Source organism: Sciurus vulgaris, assembly GCF_902686455.1.
Source record: "Sciurus vulgaris genome assembly, chromosome: 2".
NCBI lineage: Eukaryota > Metazoa > Chordata > Mammalia > Rodentia > Sciuridae > Sciurus > Sciurus vulgaris.
Window position 1 is genome coordinate 124,004,245 of NC_136462.1, and position 18,254 is coordinate 124,022,498.

The 18,254-nt window shown below is 46.5% G+C and overlaps 1 protein-coding gene across 1 annotated transcript; it reads right to left on the minus strand.

Moving 5' to 3' along the window:
* Positions 1–388: 388 nt before the first annotated feature.
* Positions 389–16,873, minus strand: DNAJA4 (DnaJ heat shock protein family (Hsp40) member A4). Its single transcript, XM_079128879.1, has 8 exons — positions 16,463–16,873; positions 15,960–16,098; positions 10,220–10,400; positions 8,156–8,260; positions 7,057–7,284; positions 5,812–6,042; positions 2,439–2,539; positions 389–2,341 (listed from the first exon to the last, which is right to left on the minus strand). Exons 1-8 carry the CDS (start codon positions 16,819–16,821, stop codon positions 2,126–2,128), a joined length of 1,560 nt encoding a protein of 519 aa, XP_078985005.1. The 5' UTR covers positions 16,822–16,873; the 3' UTR covers positions 389–2,125.
* Between the last annotated feature and the right edge of the window lie 1,381 nt (positions 16,874–18,254).

The window sequence follows — 18,254 nt, forward strand, 5'->3', positions numbered from 1 at the left end:
CCTATTACCTTCAGAATGAAGCCTGTGCTCTTTATTCATGGGCCCCCTGTTCACTCTCCTGCCTCTACCGTGCTCACCCTCCCATAACCATATTCTCCTTGCTATTTCCTCTGCCTGCATGTCTTCCCAAGAGCCTTCAGAGGTCTGCTCCCTCACTGGTCAGGGGGCTGCTCAAATGTCAGCTCCTTAGAAAGGCCTCTTCCCCTTTTCCCCATTACTCTAGCTCTTCACCCCAGCTATCACTACCTGACATCTGTACTCACCCTTACCCCCAAAATATAAGTTCCATGAGGTAGAAAACTTCATTCCTTGAATCAGCAACATGAGGTGAGCTGGCACTTAATCCACTGTTCATTTGGGTGCTCAAGAAAAGAAAAAGCAAAACCACTTGTCTCATACCAGCTCAATTTTAATTTTAAAGTGACAAATGTACAGGTGGAATAAAATTTTAAGCAACAACCTCCAGATTCCACTTACATGACAAGGAGGAGCTGAATGTAATTTTGCTCCATCACTAACTAAACAGTAGTTCTCTAGCAATAATTAGGAAGTCACAGCACAGAAACAACACCCTGGAGTTGTGGTCCATTTATAAATTGATTTCACATAGGCTTAGTTCAAAGAATTGGTTTTAAGTCTATCCTGGCCAATGGTCAAAGTGGGTATAGGTGGGCTCTCTTTGTACTTTGAGCAAATTATGCCTCATTAGCCAGCACTGTTCTTTGGGAGCCTGGTCCATCCAGCTGGCTTGCCCTGTCTGCCTTGGGTCTGCTCTGTCCTTCAACCCTCTGAGGGGAGGTCCCTGGTCTGAGCCAAACTCTCAAGTACCATGTAACCAAATAAGGGAGGATCTCATAGGTTAGCCCGACAGCTTAGAAGGTAGCAGTTTTTATTCATGACTTGTAGAAAAGAAATGAATAGTAATGGCTAAAGGTTGAGGTAACCCCAATTCAAAGTGTAGTTTACCTGCCAGGAATAAAGTACTGACTACTGTCCCTCTAAACAGGCTATCATTTACAGTGGCAGTCCATTCAGACTAGTCCTTAAGAGAACTTGGTTAGTGCAGTTCTCAGCAAATGTCACTTGAGCAGGAAGCCCTTTGTAGTATGGCTGTGCAATGAAAAGAATGATCCTTTGGAAAGGAGCTGAATCTGGGAGAAGGAGGTGGAAAATACTGAGAAGTGCAATGCCTTTCCAGACCCTCAGGTCATCCAGGGTCACCAGATAGGAGAAACTGGCTGTGCCATGGGGCCAAATGACCAGCATCCTCCCTTGGCTTCTGCTGCACTGAGGCTGCTGGGGACATGAAAGGGTTAGTTTACAAGTAAGCACTTTGGTGGGAGAACATTGCAAAGGTTGTCAACAGAAAATCATTAAAACCACAAAGAACGAGGTGCGGGGGTCACAGGCAAACAGCTGCACATCATTTAAAACACTGGTTCATCCCCACTACAGGGCCTGCGAAGTTCAGAAAATTTCCAAGATTACACACACACCCCATTCTAACCCTTAAGGGCACCGAACAGTAGGAACTAGGCAGGCCCTGCAACTTGGGAGCACAGCACACTCCATGTGAACCAGGCATGTGAGCCAAGTCCAACCCGCATGTGTGCTTTTAGGTTCATCTGGAATCCAGATTCAGAAATATCATATTAGCAGCCCTGAGATCATGCCCTCTAACTTTGCCAGGGGAGGGAAAGGAAAAAACCAGAAGAGAGATGGGCCAAGACACCCACTTCGTGCCTTGGGAGTTTGCTGGGGGCTGAGTGCTGCTCTCTGGGCTGTGCTTTACTGTGGAACCACACTATGGCAAAGCCACTAGAAGCACAAAGTGTCATTGTGGTCACTGGCATCTCCGATGTCCTGAAAGTTTAAATGAACAGATTCCATATGCAGACTAGAGGTGATTTACACTTAAAACATTTAAATATAAATCAAGCTATAACTTAAATTACAACAAAAAGAAAAACCAAAAGGACACTCAGCAATGGAGAATGCTGAACACATACACAGGACACCCCAAACACGAGGTCATTAAAGCGATGCCATTTTCATTGTGCCAACTTTACATTCATCACGTGCTACTCTGGCCAGGCCGCGCTGCACTGCGCCAAGTTATGCCACATCATGCCGTCTGGCACTGCACTCCGGCCCGGGGCCCATCATCATCCTCCTCATAGGCCTCCCTGTGCTGGCGCCAGTTCTGCTCACTGGGATTGAACTCCTTCAGCTCCACCTGATCCATGTCCTCTGTGATCCTCACCTTCTGCCGGGGAGGGAGCAGAGCTTCTAGCTGAGGAAGCTTCTCCTGAGAGAGCCAGTGTTTTTCAGGGAAGACTACCTGTAAAAGGTGAGGGGCAGACAAAGGTGGTGCTTTCTTCCCCTTTCAGGTAAGGCATTTAATAATACGTGCTACGAGGTAAAATAAGTGCACTTACTAAAAACTGTATGATCAGAGTTCCCTTTTCCAGGGGAGCTTTGTAGATCGGCATTCCCTCATTGCGCACACATTTCAGGTCCCCATGCTTTATCACCTCACCTGCCATAGAGAAGGTTTAGTTTCAAACAGGGAGACGGGTGGCCTGAATTAGCTGGCCTCTTTTTTGGGAAAGCTGGGCAGGGCCTAGAGGCCCTGCAGCTGTGGCAAAAGAAGAGGACTTGTCCACATCAGGCACTGGGGAAGGGGCTGGGGGTGGGACTGGCCCCACGCTCTGGGCTCCAGGAGTGTGTCAAGGTAGCAGCATCCATCTTAAGGTAGGTAGTTTAAAAACAGGAACTAGAAGTCAAAACACCCCAGTGGGCCTCAGATGGGGCTAATACCTGCCAGCCTGCCTCTTCAAGTGGTCCAGATATCCCTACCATGAGCAGATGAGAGTGCTTCTAAGGCTTAAGCAAAGTTTGCAGCAGGAAGTCCAACCCGTGCCCCCCCCCCCCCCCCGGCCCCCAAGTGATAACTAGGTTCCTGGGGAGAAAATTCCCAAGGTGGTTCCAGTCACTGCTGTCCCCTTCCTGGTTCCAAAATACTTGCTTTCCACTGGTGAGCTGGAATGGTCTCAAAAGCACCTGCTGGTTCTTCTAGACAAGATTTCAAAAAGCATCCCAAGAGTTCAGCACCACACCCCCAGCAATAAGTCTCTCCCACAGGTCTAAAAATGCTATTTCCCTCTAGGCAAGGAAAAGAAAAGGGACAAAAGGGCCTCTGAAAGTGGGCTCTTCATCTCAGTAGTGAAAACAGACAAAGGAAAGAAATGTTCAGAAAGGGAAGGGGTGGAGAGGAAGCCAAACACTAATTTATTCAACAGCCCCCTCCCTCAGAAAACAGTAGCCCACAGAAGGGAAATTCAGAAAGCAAGATCTTTTCCAGAGGAAATCTTTACAGTACATCATACAAGTTTTTAAAAATACAGTGTGCCCATGACTGTCTATCCTAGGGGTCATTCATGGGTAGAGCTCTGACTCAGACATGCCCCCCAACAGCCACTGATGTGCAGGACAGTGACCCCTTAGCTAAATAAAGGGCACAAATGCTTTTTGCATTCTTGGCAGTGGTGTTTCTGAAACACTTGTTTTGTTCCCTAGTTCCTATCAGGTGCCACTCCTTGCTGGTCTTATGCCCAAATCCCCACACGTCTGCTTCTCACAGTCAAGTCCTTCCAGCACTAACCCACTTTTTTTCATTACTCTACAGATTTTCAGGGGTGCTGGGGATGGAACACAGCATGGAATGCATGCGAGGCCAGCACCTCCCCCAGCCACACCCCAGCCCAATCTCCTGATCCTCAGCAAAACTTAAGTCAACTTGAGGATCCCTGCAGTTCAACCCCCAAGGAAAGAAGGATGACTGAGAAGAGGAAATGAAGGAACAAGAAAGTCAAAGCAGGAAAAGAGTGAAGGAAAGGAGAGAGGACACAGACATGAGGACACGGACACACATGGACACACACACACGCGCGTACAAAGGATAAGTGAGAACAAAGAAAAAACAAAAACTCCCAACATCTCTGGCAGAAAGTCCTCCTTATGCCTATGCAGGGAAACTACTTTCTTGGGGATTATCACTCCCCCCTCCCTTTAGGGCTCTGTACTCACTAGCCTTAACTTCTGTCCTTGGCTCCCAACTCCCTGGGCTGGGGTCAGCGGAGAGGCAGCAGGGCCCTGCTCCGGGGAGCTCTGGTGGGACCCGGTCTCACATTGTCCACCCATGCACAAGGCAGGCTTTTCCAAAGTTGCACAGGGATGCTGCCTGCCAGCTCCAGCTCTCAGAACGTTGGACTCAGGGCTGTGACAACATTAGGTGCTAGGCAGGGCTTTGCGTACAACCAATGGCCTAGTGCCAGTGTGAACTGTGATCCTCAACTTCTCAAGTAGTGTGTGGGGGGGTCACCTTGGGAGGGCTATGGAATAGAGTGTTACAAAGGAAAGTGTTTAATTTTTAAACTCCAAACATTTTTGTATTATGCTGCAGCACTTTCTGCCAATCTCTGATGAAGTATGTATATGCACAAAAATACACTCACAGACAGCAAATGGAAAAATCAAATGGGGTAAAATGTTAACAGGCAAGTTATATATGTGTGGGTCTTGTACTATTTTTATTTTTTACAGATTGTAAATTTGAAATTGTTTTGAAATAAAAATTTATTTTTGAAAAAACAAACTCTGATGATGCTTAGAAATATAATTCTATTTCATATTACCCCCAGAAAAGGAGGAACTAGAAAGAATGAATGAGAGGAAGGTGACAGAGAGCACAGGTCCATAAAGAGGAGAGCATTCAGAAAGGAGAAAAGAGAAATAGGCAAAGGCAGAAAAGGTCTAGGAAGTTGGCCAGGAAACTGTTCTGTGCCCACTCCACTGGACTTCAGAGTCTTATCACCAGTCACCACTGCCTATGAACAGGCTTATCGACTGGGAACCTCCCACCCAGTCCTGAACCCACCCTACTAGCCTTTAGATGGCCACAGGCAAAGCTACGCCCTGGCCTGATGACCAAGAGGGGACTAGAGCAGCACCACTCCTGACCAGCACTGGGCACAAGATGCCTGGGTGGCTTAGCTTCCACCACACCTGTCTGCACACTCCTGGCTATGTACAGCTGATGGACAGGCAAGGGGGTAGCCTAGCTTCTCCCCTGCTCTCAGCCCCGCTAGGCAGATGCTATGGAGCACATGTGGATCCTCAACTGTAGTGAACACCCACCCTCCTGGGAGCAGAGCACCCTGCTGCCTACTCAGGTGCCAGAAGGCCAAGCCCAGGCCCTTAAAGACCACTTCCCACCTACAGGTGCTCCCTCAAGCAGCTTCCTCTGGCCCCATTGGATGTGTGTGGACAAGCAGATCCTGTGAAAGCCCCTGGGGATAAGCTGATGAGCAAGGTTTTTTTGTTTTTGTTTTTCCCCTAGGAAAGTTCTATTTTAAAATGTCTCTCATATGTAATTGGCAATATAGAAGCTAGAGGAACATGTGGGTGAATCAGTGCAATCCCACTTGATAGAAAAGCATCTCCTATTATCAGTTGCATTCTATTACACACAAAAAAATGTGTGAAATGTAAGTCTAACTAGCAAATTTCAACTAAGATTTTAGACCCCCAAAAGGTTTCTCCCAGCTCTGAGGGCTTCCCCCTCATCATAATATAAAAGAAATTCATAAAATTTGTCAGCCATTAGTAATGACTTTCGAGTTAGAGAAAACAAAGTTACAACAACTTTCTTAACAAAAATCAGCCTTAAATATGAAACTAGGCTAATGCACTGGGTTATTACACCAGGCCCTGAGAGTAAGTACAGTGGAAACACATTGGCAACATTACCTGATTTGGATGTAATAACAAGGATTCGATCATCCAGTGTTTTTATCGTCTTCTTGAAGCCACAAAGAGCTTCAGAAAGCTGAATTTTCATTTTCATGATCAAATCATGGCCTCGTCTCTGAAAGACACTATGATCCTTCTGATCAAGCACAATTATGACATCACCAGGCTCCAGCTCAGGCTCCTGATCTCCTTCTCCATGAAATAGTATCTTTTGCCCATCTTTCATACCTATGAAACATCACCCCTTTCTGATTAGCCATTTCTCATAAAAACCATGCTTCTCAAAGCTTTTGAAGAAGGGATACAGAGTCCTCTGGGGGTTCTTTATTCATCAAACCTCCCAACCTTGCATGGACATGGAGCAGGATAGGATAGCTGGGATTACCCAGAAAAGAGGGTACACTTCTCCAGCCCTGGGCAGAGCATGCAGCAGGGAGAGGGCAAAATGAAGCTCTGCATCTGGTTCACTGCACACTCCCCAGCCCCAGGCCCTCTGATGCCAAACTGAGGCTGCACTTGGAGCACAAGTTAACCACCCAACTTGCCGATGATGCACATAGTACGGGGCTCTGGGGACTTAATGGGACAAGACAGCCAGTCCTGCCCCTTTCTAATAAGTCAGGGTACACAGGAACAGAGTTCAGGCAGGTTTAAATGAGAAGGCTTTAATGCCTGTGCTGGTTTGGGCGTGGATTCTTTGGTTTTTGGTCTCATCTCTGACATGTTTGTTGCACTGGAAAGCCACAGAGCAATCAGGGAATACTTGGAAAACAGCTGGGACTGAAACTGGCTTTCAAATGATGGCACCAGGTAAAGGGAAAGCACTGTACTGGGGGGATCTGGTGAAGCAGAAGGAAGGTGTGGGGAGAAGGAATGCACAGCTACAAAGACTTAAGCTCTAGCAGCCAATGGGCAATAGAAGTCATTAGGAGGAACATTACAAAAAATTGCAAAGGAATTTTCGAGAATAGCAACAGAGAAAGACTTTCAGAACATCAGAAAACCTTAAAAAGAGGTTGTCTTCAGCAAGAAAACTTTAGCCAAGTGACATGGAATGGAAATAAGGACAAGGAGGGTCAAGAGAAGATGACCTGGAAATAGGAGGAATTCTGGCACACCCTAATATCTTTTAAATACATGACATGACATATTGTGCATCCCCGACACCTAACCCATGTGCCCCAGATTGGCACCAAGCAGCACTTCCAGCCAGTATGGAGTGCTAGTTCTATATAGTCTCACCTTTCTCCACGTGTACCTCGATAATTTTCTTCTCGCGGATCACCTTGGCACCACTGCAGCTTTCACAGCGATCCTTGGGGTTGATGCGCTCGCCCTGGCCCTTGCACTCAATGCACACAGTTTGGATCTGCTGCACCATGCCCGGTCCAATCTGCTGGATGTGGACTTGCATCCCCCGCCCTTTGCACAGTGGGCATTTCTCCACGGATCCCTTCTTCCCGCCAATGCCTAGGTGGGGAAACAACTGGAGTGAGAGCTGTGTTCTTCCCTTACTGGAGTCCCTCCCAGCACCCCAGCAGAAGGGCAGTGACCCATTAACACTGGTCTGGGATTTTGACTCTTTACAATCATGAAAAGCAATGTGGAAGAGTCTATAAGAGTCTAGCAAGCATCAAGCAATACTATCTAGATAACAATATGTAATCTCAAAAATGATGTTTTTGGCTGCATCAATCCAAATTTATTCCCTTAGTTTCATCACGTGTGCTTTCTTCCACCCAGGGTGCAAAAACACTCATGTCCACAGGTGAATGAGGGGGTTGGGGCTACCGAGGACTGAAGGATGCAGGCTCTGTCAATGGGAGTGGCTACCCAACTCAATCAACACTTTGTGTGACAACAGAGGTTTGGGGACACCAGATTTGAAATTCTGATTTTTAAAATTTATGTCAATTTCATTTACATTTAACTAAGATGGTCATAAAATGATGCCCAGACTGTTGGGTTTTGTAAATAAATTTTTACTGGAACCCAGGCATGTCCATTCATTTATGTATTCTAGCAATTGAGTTGAGTAATGACAACAGCCTGTGTGGCCCACAAAGCCTAAAATATTTGGTATCTCACCCATTACAGAAAAACTTTGCCAATCCTTAGTTTAGGTGAACTGTCCTGATTTCAAAATGTTTGAAATAATTGTCAACATATTAAATAAATGTGCAGTCTCAATAAAACATTCAGGTAACCTGTTTGCAAACTTCTGCTTGACCCTCACATTTTAAAAGAGAAATCAGTTTCTCTCTCAGCTGCAACACAAGCTGGCTAATTTCTAGATGTAAGGGATAAGAACCAGGAGATTGATTCAAAAATTAATTTTTACCTTCACATTTCTCACAAATTACATTTTTCTGGAGGGCCAATTTCTTTGTGACGCCATTATATAAATCTTCAAGAGTTACAGACAATTGATGTACCACATTCTTGCCTTACCGAAGGAGGAAAAAAAATAGTTAGTAATATCGTATTAAACAAACCACTGTATTAACTTCTACCCACATGACCTTTAGGTATAAGAAGCCTCCAGCACTCAGAGTTGAGCTGGGCCATTCACATTTCCATCACAGCCCATCCTTCTGGTCCTCTGCCAATTACAAGAAAGAACACCCTGTCTAGCTATGAGCTAATTACTCAATCATTTATAGAGGTCAACAAAAAGACTTTCTACCTTTATTTTCTGAGAACAAATCTGAGGACAGGAAGATCACTAATTGAGAAACAAAAGGTAATGTCAACTGATGAAACTGGTCAATTTGGCGGTCCCCACGAAAGAAGCCTTCTCCTCACAGATGAATGCGAAACTACCAGAGGCGCTGGATCTTTCACTCTTCCTTGGACACCAAGCTCTTTACTTTCTAAAACCTTCTGTCAACTGGGACCAAGTCGGAATTCTTTCCTCTGCCTAAATCCCGTTTCTGCATTCAGACAGTGGGCATCTGGTCCTCAGGTGGGAGTCCGTCTGCTCTCATACTCTGACAGTTCATGAGGCCAGACAGAACAGAGACCCTCCCTGCTGACAAGAGTTCTCACAGTCACTGGGACAAGGTGTCCTGGTTTATTGGCTGTCAACTTTGAGAGATGACTTAATTAAGGGCGTGAAGTTTTTCATCTCAAGGCAGTGAGAACTGGACAAGAAAAACCCAAGGTTTTAATCATGTCTACACTGTCAATTATATGAGCAGGCGACATATCCACAGGACAGGGGAGGGATTTTTCCCTAATAAACACTTTGTAATTTTCAGTACACTGTGTTCACAGAATTGACGCCCAAGCTTTTTAAAGCTCAAAGTCAATTATAACGTGAGAACAAATAAAGCTTCATTTATCCAGGAGCCTCTCATTGACTAAAACCACACTGGTTAAAGCCAAGGCAGAGCTCATTTCTTCTGATTTTATTCAGTATTGCATAAGCTTGGTTATCTATCTGGTTCTAAGATCCAAAGCATACTGTCAGCAGTGAACTAAGAAAGGAGAGGGGGTTAGTTGTCACAGACTACAGATATCAAGGTGATAGCCCACACAGGTGGCAAGAGGTGAGATGTAGAGAAATAAGAAAGAGCAAACCCTGGAACTCCAAAACTGTGGCCTTCAAGTCCACTCAATAAAAGCCCCCCTCATTCACTGCCTGGGGATCTAGCTGCTAATTAGATCTAGCTGCTGGGGCTCTAGCTGCTCCTTTTCTTCTGAAAGGGTTGATCGTTTGTTTTACAAAGATTTTAGAACATAAAAGGTGAACCAGTGCCCAGAAAATCCCCTGACCAGAATGGGAAGAAGAGTCCACACTGAGGACCACTGAATCCCAACAATCAAAATGAAAGGGCCCACAGATATGGCTCAGGTTGGGGGACCAGCGCAGGAGGGTGGGCAGGAGTTGACAAAGGCACTCTTGGTAGAGGCTTCACCAGGAACCTCAGGCACTTTAGTGCCTGACCCCATGACAGAGGCAGAGAGGGCAAAACGAATGTGACACCCCTCCCACCTCATAATGGGGACTGAGCTCTGGGGCATTCTACACCTTTCTTAAGTTGTATCCCTAGTCCTTTATTTTGAGACACGGTCTTGCTAATTTGCTGAGGCTGGCCTCAATCTCAAATTTTTGATCCTCCTGCCTCAGTCTCCCCAGTAGCTGGGATTATAGGCCTACTTGATCTCCTTTCTATCCACAACCCCATTTCACTCCTTCATATGTTTAAAGAGTGTCAGGTAAGTACTAAAATACTAAGGGATCCAAGCAGCCTGGATATTAGATAAGTGATGAACTATTTAAAGTAAATGATCCCCAAACATGACAATTGCACCCTTTTAAAGCATTATCCATACAGATTCTAGCAACATGTACAAGTTTAGAAACTAAAAATTTTGCTTAAATTTCTTTAAAAGCATTTACCTCTTCTCTCTCTAGCCATCCGTCCTCCACCACCAAAGAACATGTCAAAGATGTCCATGGGTGAAGAGAAGCTGGGGCTACCCGAGCCTCCTTCTTTAATTGCCTGTTCTCCGCCCTGGTCATAAATGTCCCTTTTCTTTGGATCTGAAAGCACTTCATATGCCTGGGATATGAGTTTAAACTTTAAAAGAAAAAAACAAAAGAGAGATATTTTAAAAGAGAGGCAGAGAGAGGGGAGGTTTGAATTGTTTTATTAAGCAAATGTGCCACAGAATGTAAAACAACCCGAGGGGCCCCTCAGCTCAGCTCAAGTCGGCACATTCTCTGTTGGGACTCTGACTTCATTCACTGCCTTCGTAAAGTGGGACACACAGGACAGGAACTGGTGGCAGGGACACTGTGAGAACAGGGACAGAATGCAGGAGGGAGGATAAGTCTCTTTCCCACTCTGGTTGCACACGATAGGAAGAAATGGAATCTGGCTGGGTGACCCAAGACAGGCTAGGGCTTTATTTGTAACCAGCACAGCCCAGGCCTCCAGGTCTATGACGGCTTCCAGCTCATGGGAATCACTTTACTAGTTTATAAACATGAAATTCAACCACAGACATTTGTGAGCACCTAACCACGTGCCAGATACTGAATGTGCAAACCTGTGTTTTTGCTCTTCCGCACAAATCTTGTTGACACTACTTCATGTTTGTCTCTAGTGCCCTGTGGCAGACATGACACCCCACGTGTGGTATTCTTGACCAAAATTTGTCACTGGAATTCAATTGTAAGGTTAGAATCAGGGCATTCTCCAAAACTAAGACAGGAAAACTAAACACAGTGGGCTCCTGGAGTGGATTCTACACAATGGGAAAAAATGACTACAAAGGACATTATTGGAACCAGTGCAGTAATTTCTTTGATATTAAACTTCTGGCATTTGATAACTGTAAATTATGGATACCAATGAGAACCCTAGGAAAAATATATTGAAATATTTAGGGCTGAATAGTTATGACACATGCAAATTACTCTCAAAAAGTTTTAGCAAATAGTAATAAGAGATAAACAAACATGGCAACTTATTTATAACTGGTAGACCCAGGTGAAGACTATGCAAGTGATCACTGTGCATCTCTAAAATAAAATCAGAATATATACCAATTCTCTCCCTTCTGCCCAATACCGTCATCCACCATGGCTGAGACCATTTTCTCAGGCCTGTAACACAGCAGCAGCCTCTTCACCCCAGCTTTCTACCTGATTTCTTTCTTTTTTTTATATTTTATTATTATAATTTTTTTTGATAGGGCCTCCCTAAGTTGCTGAGGCTGGCTTTGAACTTGCAATCATCCTGCCTCTGCTTCCTGAGCTGCTGAGTTACAGAGGTGTGCTACACTGTCCAGTTTTCAGCCCGTTTTCTATCCAAGTAAATGAACTATGTCAATCACAGTTAGGGGTACCAAGAGCCAGGAAAGACCAGATCACCTCTGGAAGATAAGGAATCTGCCCCCCAATCTCCCCAAGGTGGTCCAGGTCACTGGGAGTAAAAGCCAGTCCTTACTGTCACCTAGACACTCAAACTGACACTGCCTTTTGTTTTCTTCTTGCCTCGTGCCACCCTCCCATACCCCCTACCCCCCGACACCCTCTGCCAACTGTGTTCCACCACAACATGTGCCCCCATGGTTCCTTGGCTGCGTACAGCCTCCCCCTCACCTTGTTCAAGTCTGCACCCAAAGTCTACTTTCTCAGGGTGACCTTGCCAACAAACCAGCTTTAAAACTGCAAGTCGACCCTAGGTCCTCCCAGCCCCTTCCCTGCTCTTCATTTTCCTCCATGACATTACCTTCTACCATGTATTGTTTATGCTATACCCCCCACTGCAATGCAAGCTCTGTGAGGACCAAGATTTTTGTCAACTTTGTCCACTGCTACATCCCTGAGCCTGCAACTCTGTCTGCTATGTGAACAACAGTTGATAAATATTCATTAAATGAATGGCTCAATTCTGGGAATTCAGAAATGAAGAAATGAGGTTAGGTCTTGGCCTCTGGAAGCTATAGTGTAGTCTGATATATATAGCCTACAATTCACTGGCTCCATAGAACATAGAGGGGGGATAAAATGTGCCATGAAGAAAAGAGTACAAAATTGATAGAAATACTAGGGCATCCCTTCCTGGCCAAGAGCTAATAAATAACTAATAAATGATAGCTAATAAGTAATAGCTAACAAAAACAAACTGGACAATTTAAAAAATTAAGTCTTAAAAAGACATCAGCATCATACACAAAGCAGTTAGATCTGATGTTAATTCTCATACTATTTCTGTAGGTATCATACACCATCATCCCTTTCTTTAGTTAAAAAAAACTGAGGCATAGGGATTAGGTGCCTGGTTCGGATGATCAGAAAGCAAGTAGGCCAGACTGCCCCAAAGAGTTTCTGGGCCTATTTGTATAGGTCAGGGACTATGGAAATATGTTCCATGGGAATGTCCACTAGAAACACTCACCAAATACCTGGATATTCCCAAGACACTTGGACTTAATAAATGAATCTAAGAATGGGAAAGGAATGCCCATTCACTTAGGGCTAAATCAGATGCCAGATGTCACATGGGATAGGGCCTCCAGCTGAGAGCAGTGGGTTCCACCACCTACCTCTAAGGCCACCAGCACTCCCAAGTCTGGCTTAGCTCCTGCCTAAACCCCTCCTTCCATTTGGAGATTAAGGTTCTGACCAGCTAACCTTTCAGACTATGGTCTTTGGCTACAGAACCTTAAAGGAATGACTATACATTTGAGGAAAATGGCTCTGAAAATGACACAGCAACTTGGAAAAGTATTTATGATAAAATTTTAAGTGAAGAGAGAAAAAAAAGTTGATATACCAGGATGACCATATATGATTTACTCTTTGAAAAGTTTCTTGGAAAGCCACAGAGGGTGATCAGGATGTTTATTCTCAGTGGGTTTTCCTGAAACTTTCTGCAATGTTAAGAGTTTTTACCTTGAAAATCTGTTACTCAAACTCAGTGTTACAATGAAATTGACTAAAAGACCAAACTCATCCAAAAGGGTAACAGTCAAGAATATAACTCCATCATGGCCTCTGAAAGGGACTACTTTGCTGACTTGCCATTTGCCACCCTGTCTTGCAGAAAATCAGCTGCAGAGAGACAAGTACAGACTTCATGCAGAGCAAAGCGTCTGACAACAAACACAGGCTGCCCAATGCTTAGCAACACAGGACAACAGGGCAAAAAACAAAGACCAACACCCCAACAGCCTTCTCAGTTGGCCCAGAGCAAGGTAGAAAAGGACTGGCTTAATCTATTTTTGAAGAGACATTAATAATACAGTGAGAAACAGGTGAAAAAAAAAATAAAAAGGTTCCACCTGTGGTAGATAAAGTGGACAAGGACCACATATAGACTGCACCAAAAACTGAAGGTCTGCACACTGTACCCAGTGCACAGTAGTGACAAAACAAGAGGTAGCCAGTGAATGAATGAATGAAATGAGTCCTTTCTGGGGAACTTTACAGTAGAATTTCTATAAACTGTGTTCCTGGTCTCCCCATCCCCTTTGATTTCCAATCCAAATGTCCACTGACCTCCTAGTCTCCCTTCATGGCAATTTCCTTTCCAATCTGTGCCTTTGTAGGAGTCCCTCTCCTCCTCCAACTTAGAATTTTTTAAAGTACATTTCTTCTCATGACATTGTTTATTCATTCAGCCAGGCAACAAACATTATAGCACCTCTATGGCACAGCTAGAGGCAGTGAGTAGTTATCAAACAAGTAATCACCATTACACTAGGGTGAGGACTGAGCCACTGGGTCAATCTGTGGGTCAGAGACAGCCCTTGGAAGGTATCTTAGCTGAGAACTCAAGGAAAAGGTTTTGTCCGCTTCATGAAAGGTAGGAAGGGACAGTATTCCTGGTAGTGGGCACATCAAGAACACCTCCCAACACCCCCGCTCCCCACAACAACAACAACAAAAAGACGGACCTTGCTACCTTACTGCAAATAGCCTCATTTATGTGACACTAATTCAGGGCATGGCTGTAAATAAATACTAGTTTCAAACAAAGCAAATAATCTGCCTGGGCAGGTATATTCAGGATGAAAGCTACACATAGGTAAAGGGCAAGTCTAATTTGTTTTTTTTTTTTTTTTTTGTTTGTTTGTTTGTTTGTTTTTTAAAGCTTCAGAACACCAAAAACACACTCCTATCAAACAGCGTACCCTCCACCAAAAACCTACTCTTGGTGAGCATTGTGAGATTTAACCTGAAACCAGGGTCAGAAGGCTTTCTTACACATTGCCATTAGCCAGACGGCTGAAACATCAAATTAGAAGCTTAGAAGCCCTCCTTAAAGGAGACTACAGTGAATTTAGAGGGCGAGTCTGTGAATCACCAACACCATGTAGAAAGCCAGTGACTTTAAAAGCTACAGTAAGCCACCTAAATATAGACAAGAACGCAAGTGGGTAACAGACAAATGGTCTTACAGGGAAGCATTTTCAACTTGTGACAGCCACATTCGGCACATGTGGCTAAATATAAATATTCTATCACTGTTGCCACCCAGCCAACCTTCTTTAAGTAGCTTGCTCCAGCTTGGAATTACTTATGCAGACAGGTATTTTGATCCAAGTGTCATTACCACAGGCCTAAATACTAATGGAGTGATCAGTGGTTTCAAAAGTGGCCCATTTGTCACTGCTATCAGCCATTACAACAGCACCCACTCCCAAGACCCACCGAGGACATACAAAGTTTATATGAAATGACAAGTTGTAGAAAATGGCAAGAAGTGAAGGGAGAGATGGGAAGGTCAACGAGTTTACTTGCAATGCCTGATCCTTCAAGTTATCTATACAGGTGGGTTATATCTTCCTTGAGGACAAGGAGCAGAATGTCTGTTTCTGCAAACAGGATGGAAAAGTTTAATTTAGATCTCTAAAATGCACAGCATTTTTAGCCTATTGTTGGTATTTATGGTCAACTGGGGTATTTGTCACAGGAAACCTGAAATATGCATTATAAGTGAATGTGTCAGGTTACAGATCTCCCATCCTTAACACAGAACAGGTGATTATTCAATACCTTACAACTAACAGGCAAAAGGTAGGCTCATTGGCCAAAACCAATCATTATCAAAAACTCATCCCTGGGGTTTATGTATCCATGGGGAATACAAGCACAGAAATACTTCAAAGCCGGTGGTGTACAGCAAGCACACAACTTCTGGTGGTGAACGCCTGTTTCCGGGTTTCCTGGCTGCCTCTCCTTCAGGAATGCCTGCAAACCTCATGTGAGCTGGGCTCCCATGGGTCAGTCCCAATGCCTACCCAGGTCCTCCCCAGATCCGGCAGACATGGTGGATAGGGGCTCCACAAACACTTGTGGAGTGAATGGAGGAATGAATGAGCTGCGCAGGGGTTCAAGAGAGATCCTAATGCCTCCGGCCCCCGCACCTTCCGCGTTCTCAGCCTGGCAGGCTGGGGATCCACCAGGTGCCCTCCACTGACCGCGCCGCGTTGCGTGCCTCGGCCTCGGGCTACCTCCCGCCTTGTCCCCGCTGCGGGTGGACCGGCGCCTGGAGACGGCCTCCCCAACAAACGCGGCTCGGGTTCCCCGCCGCCTTCAATAATTCACAGCCCGGGTCCTGCGGCACTGAATAATTACAGAGGACCCCAGCGCCCCGAGCAGCCCACCCCACGCAGCCCCGCACCTTCTCGCCCTCATCCGGGTTCTTGTCCGGGTGGTACTTGAGCGCCAGCTTCCGATAGGCCTTCTTGATTTCCTCTGGGGAGGCGCTGGGCTTCACCCCCAGGATGTCATAGTACTGGGTCTCCTTCACCATCTTGTCTCTGCGGGGCGGGGCGGGCGAGGCCGGTCAGCACGTCCCCGACGCCCCCCGGGCCCCTGGCCCGCGCCCCCGCCGCCCGCCTGCGCGTCACGGTCACGGTCGCGGCCGCCGCCCGGGGCTCCCTCCCGCGCGCCCGCGCCGGGCCGACCTCCCCGCCGGGCACTGCCGCACTCGAGCCGCCGGCTCTTCCGCGGCGGATTTTATTCGGCGCCGGCGGAAGGTTCCGCAAGGAGATAGTGACGCCACAAAAGCCCAGAACCTTCGCGGAGGTTCCGGCGGCGCCTGAGGCTCTCCGGCCGGCGCGCCACGGCGGGCTAGCGGCCCCGCTCCCCGACGTCCGACCCCGCGCGGGCCGGAGCGCTCACTCGCTCTCCTCCGGCGCCTGCTCCTCCGGCGGACCGTCCGACTCCCCGGAACTCCAGTTCTGACTGCCGCCGCGGGCCATGCTGGGGGACTTTGAAGCTGGCTTTGGCGTGGAGGCGGCCCTCCGACGACCGTCCCGCCGCCCCGAGGCCGCCCCCTTGCTCTTGCGTGGGTCCGTGGGGCTGGCGGGCTCTAGGATCGGGTGGTCTGGAGGGCCGCGGCGGCGGGAACCCTGGGTCGAGCTGTTGGACTGGGAGAGCTGCGCCCGGCGGTCCCCACCCGGTTTCTCCCCAGGGGTGTGGCCGCCCTCTGTTCGGTCACGACAGGGATGCGTCTTGAGTCCTGCATCGGATTGTTGCATTTTGGCGGGGGTTGGAGTGGGTAGGGGTCCTCTGCCATGGTGGCGTCCCCTTTGCCGAAGGCCTGCAGCTACTGGTTCCCCCCGTGGCATCTTCAGGGATAGAATAAATAGCCTTTTCTGATATATGTAGTGGTCCTTAGGTGGTCCCAGGTGTGGACAGTGGCTCTCTACTGTCCACAACTGGGAATCAATCCCGTAAGTACCCCTACGTTGGGCAGTGACGTCCCACAGCTGTGAGCAGTGACGTCCCCCAAGTCTCCCAACGGTGGGCAGTGACCTCTCTTCTCCACCCCTCCCCTCCGCCCTTTATTAGTGTACAGACCACTAAGGCAGGGCCAGATTGCTGGGCTCAGTTTTGGGTATATAATGAGGATTAGCAGCTGGATCCTAACAGAGCTGTAGCACCCAAGACATGACCTGGAAGTGTGCAATATTATGTCCTCGACTTCTCATGGCCGCTCTCAGCTCCCAGCCATGTGCCCAGAAGCCATGATCAAGAGCTGCTGTGGAATCGTAGGTTTAGAAAGAGAAATGCAAGGCTCTCTGCTCTAGCCGGCCTTGGTTTCGGCGGGTGCAACATTTTGTCAGGGAGTGAAAGACCCCAGCTTACCTCCCTTGAATTCCCTGGCCTCATATGGGGTCCTTTAGCTGAAGCAGGTACCACCCCCTCTTTCACGTATACAATGGGGGTGACAAATGACTTAATATTCAGAAGAAATTAGGCTGCTTGTTTCAATTCTTGAGGATGTTGTTTTCCTCTGAAACATGTCCCTGTCGAGCAGTTGCCTTTGGACAAAGACCCAAAGCTGTTAATCAGGAATTTTGGATTCCATACTAATCTTATTACCTAGAGGAGTCTCAGCCTCTGAGTTTGTTTCTTTAGGAGCAGGACATAGTTATTGCCAACTGCTTGTCTTTCTCACAGGGCTCTTGTAAGGATAGTATGTAAGGATGGTATGGGATGATAGCTGTGGAGGCTTCTAGGGAAAATGTTCACAGGGATCACCTGGAAACTTCTAAAAAAAAAAAAAAACTATGACTAAGCTGCACCCCAGACCAGTTACTTCAGAGCATCTGGGGTGGGCTGCAGGCATCTGTATTTTTAAAGGTCCAGGTGCTTCCAATGTGTAGCCAGAGCTGAGAACCACTGTGCAGCCCCATGTACTTGCCCAGATTCAGTACTGTGAACCAGTGACACTGGTAAGATGGGAATGTGGGACAAAGGGATGGCCTAAGGGTGGTCAGAACCTAGAAGCAGAGAATGGGGCTGTGAACCCCAGGAGCAGCAAGACGGAGTTCACATACCAGTATTATGCTTTTTTCCCCCACACTTTAATTGGTGCCTTTTTATTTTTTACTTTTATTATTTTTAAAATATTTTATATTTTATTTTATTTTATTTTTATAGGCTTTATTTTTATTTTTATACACTA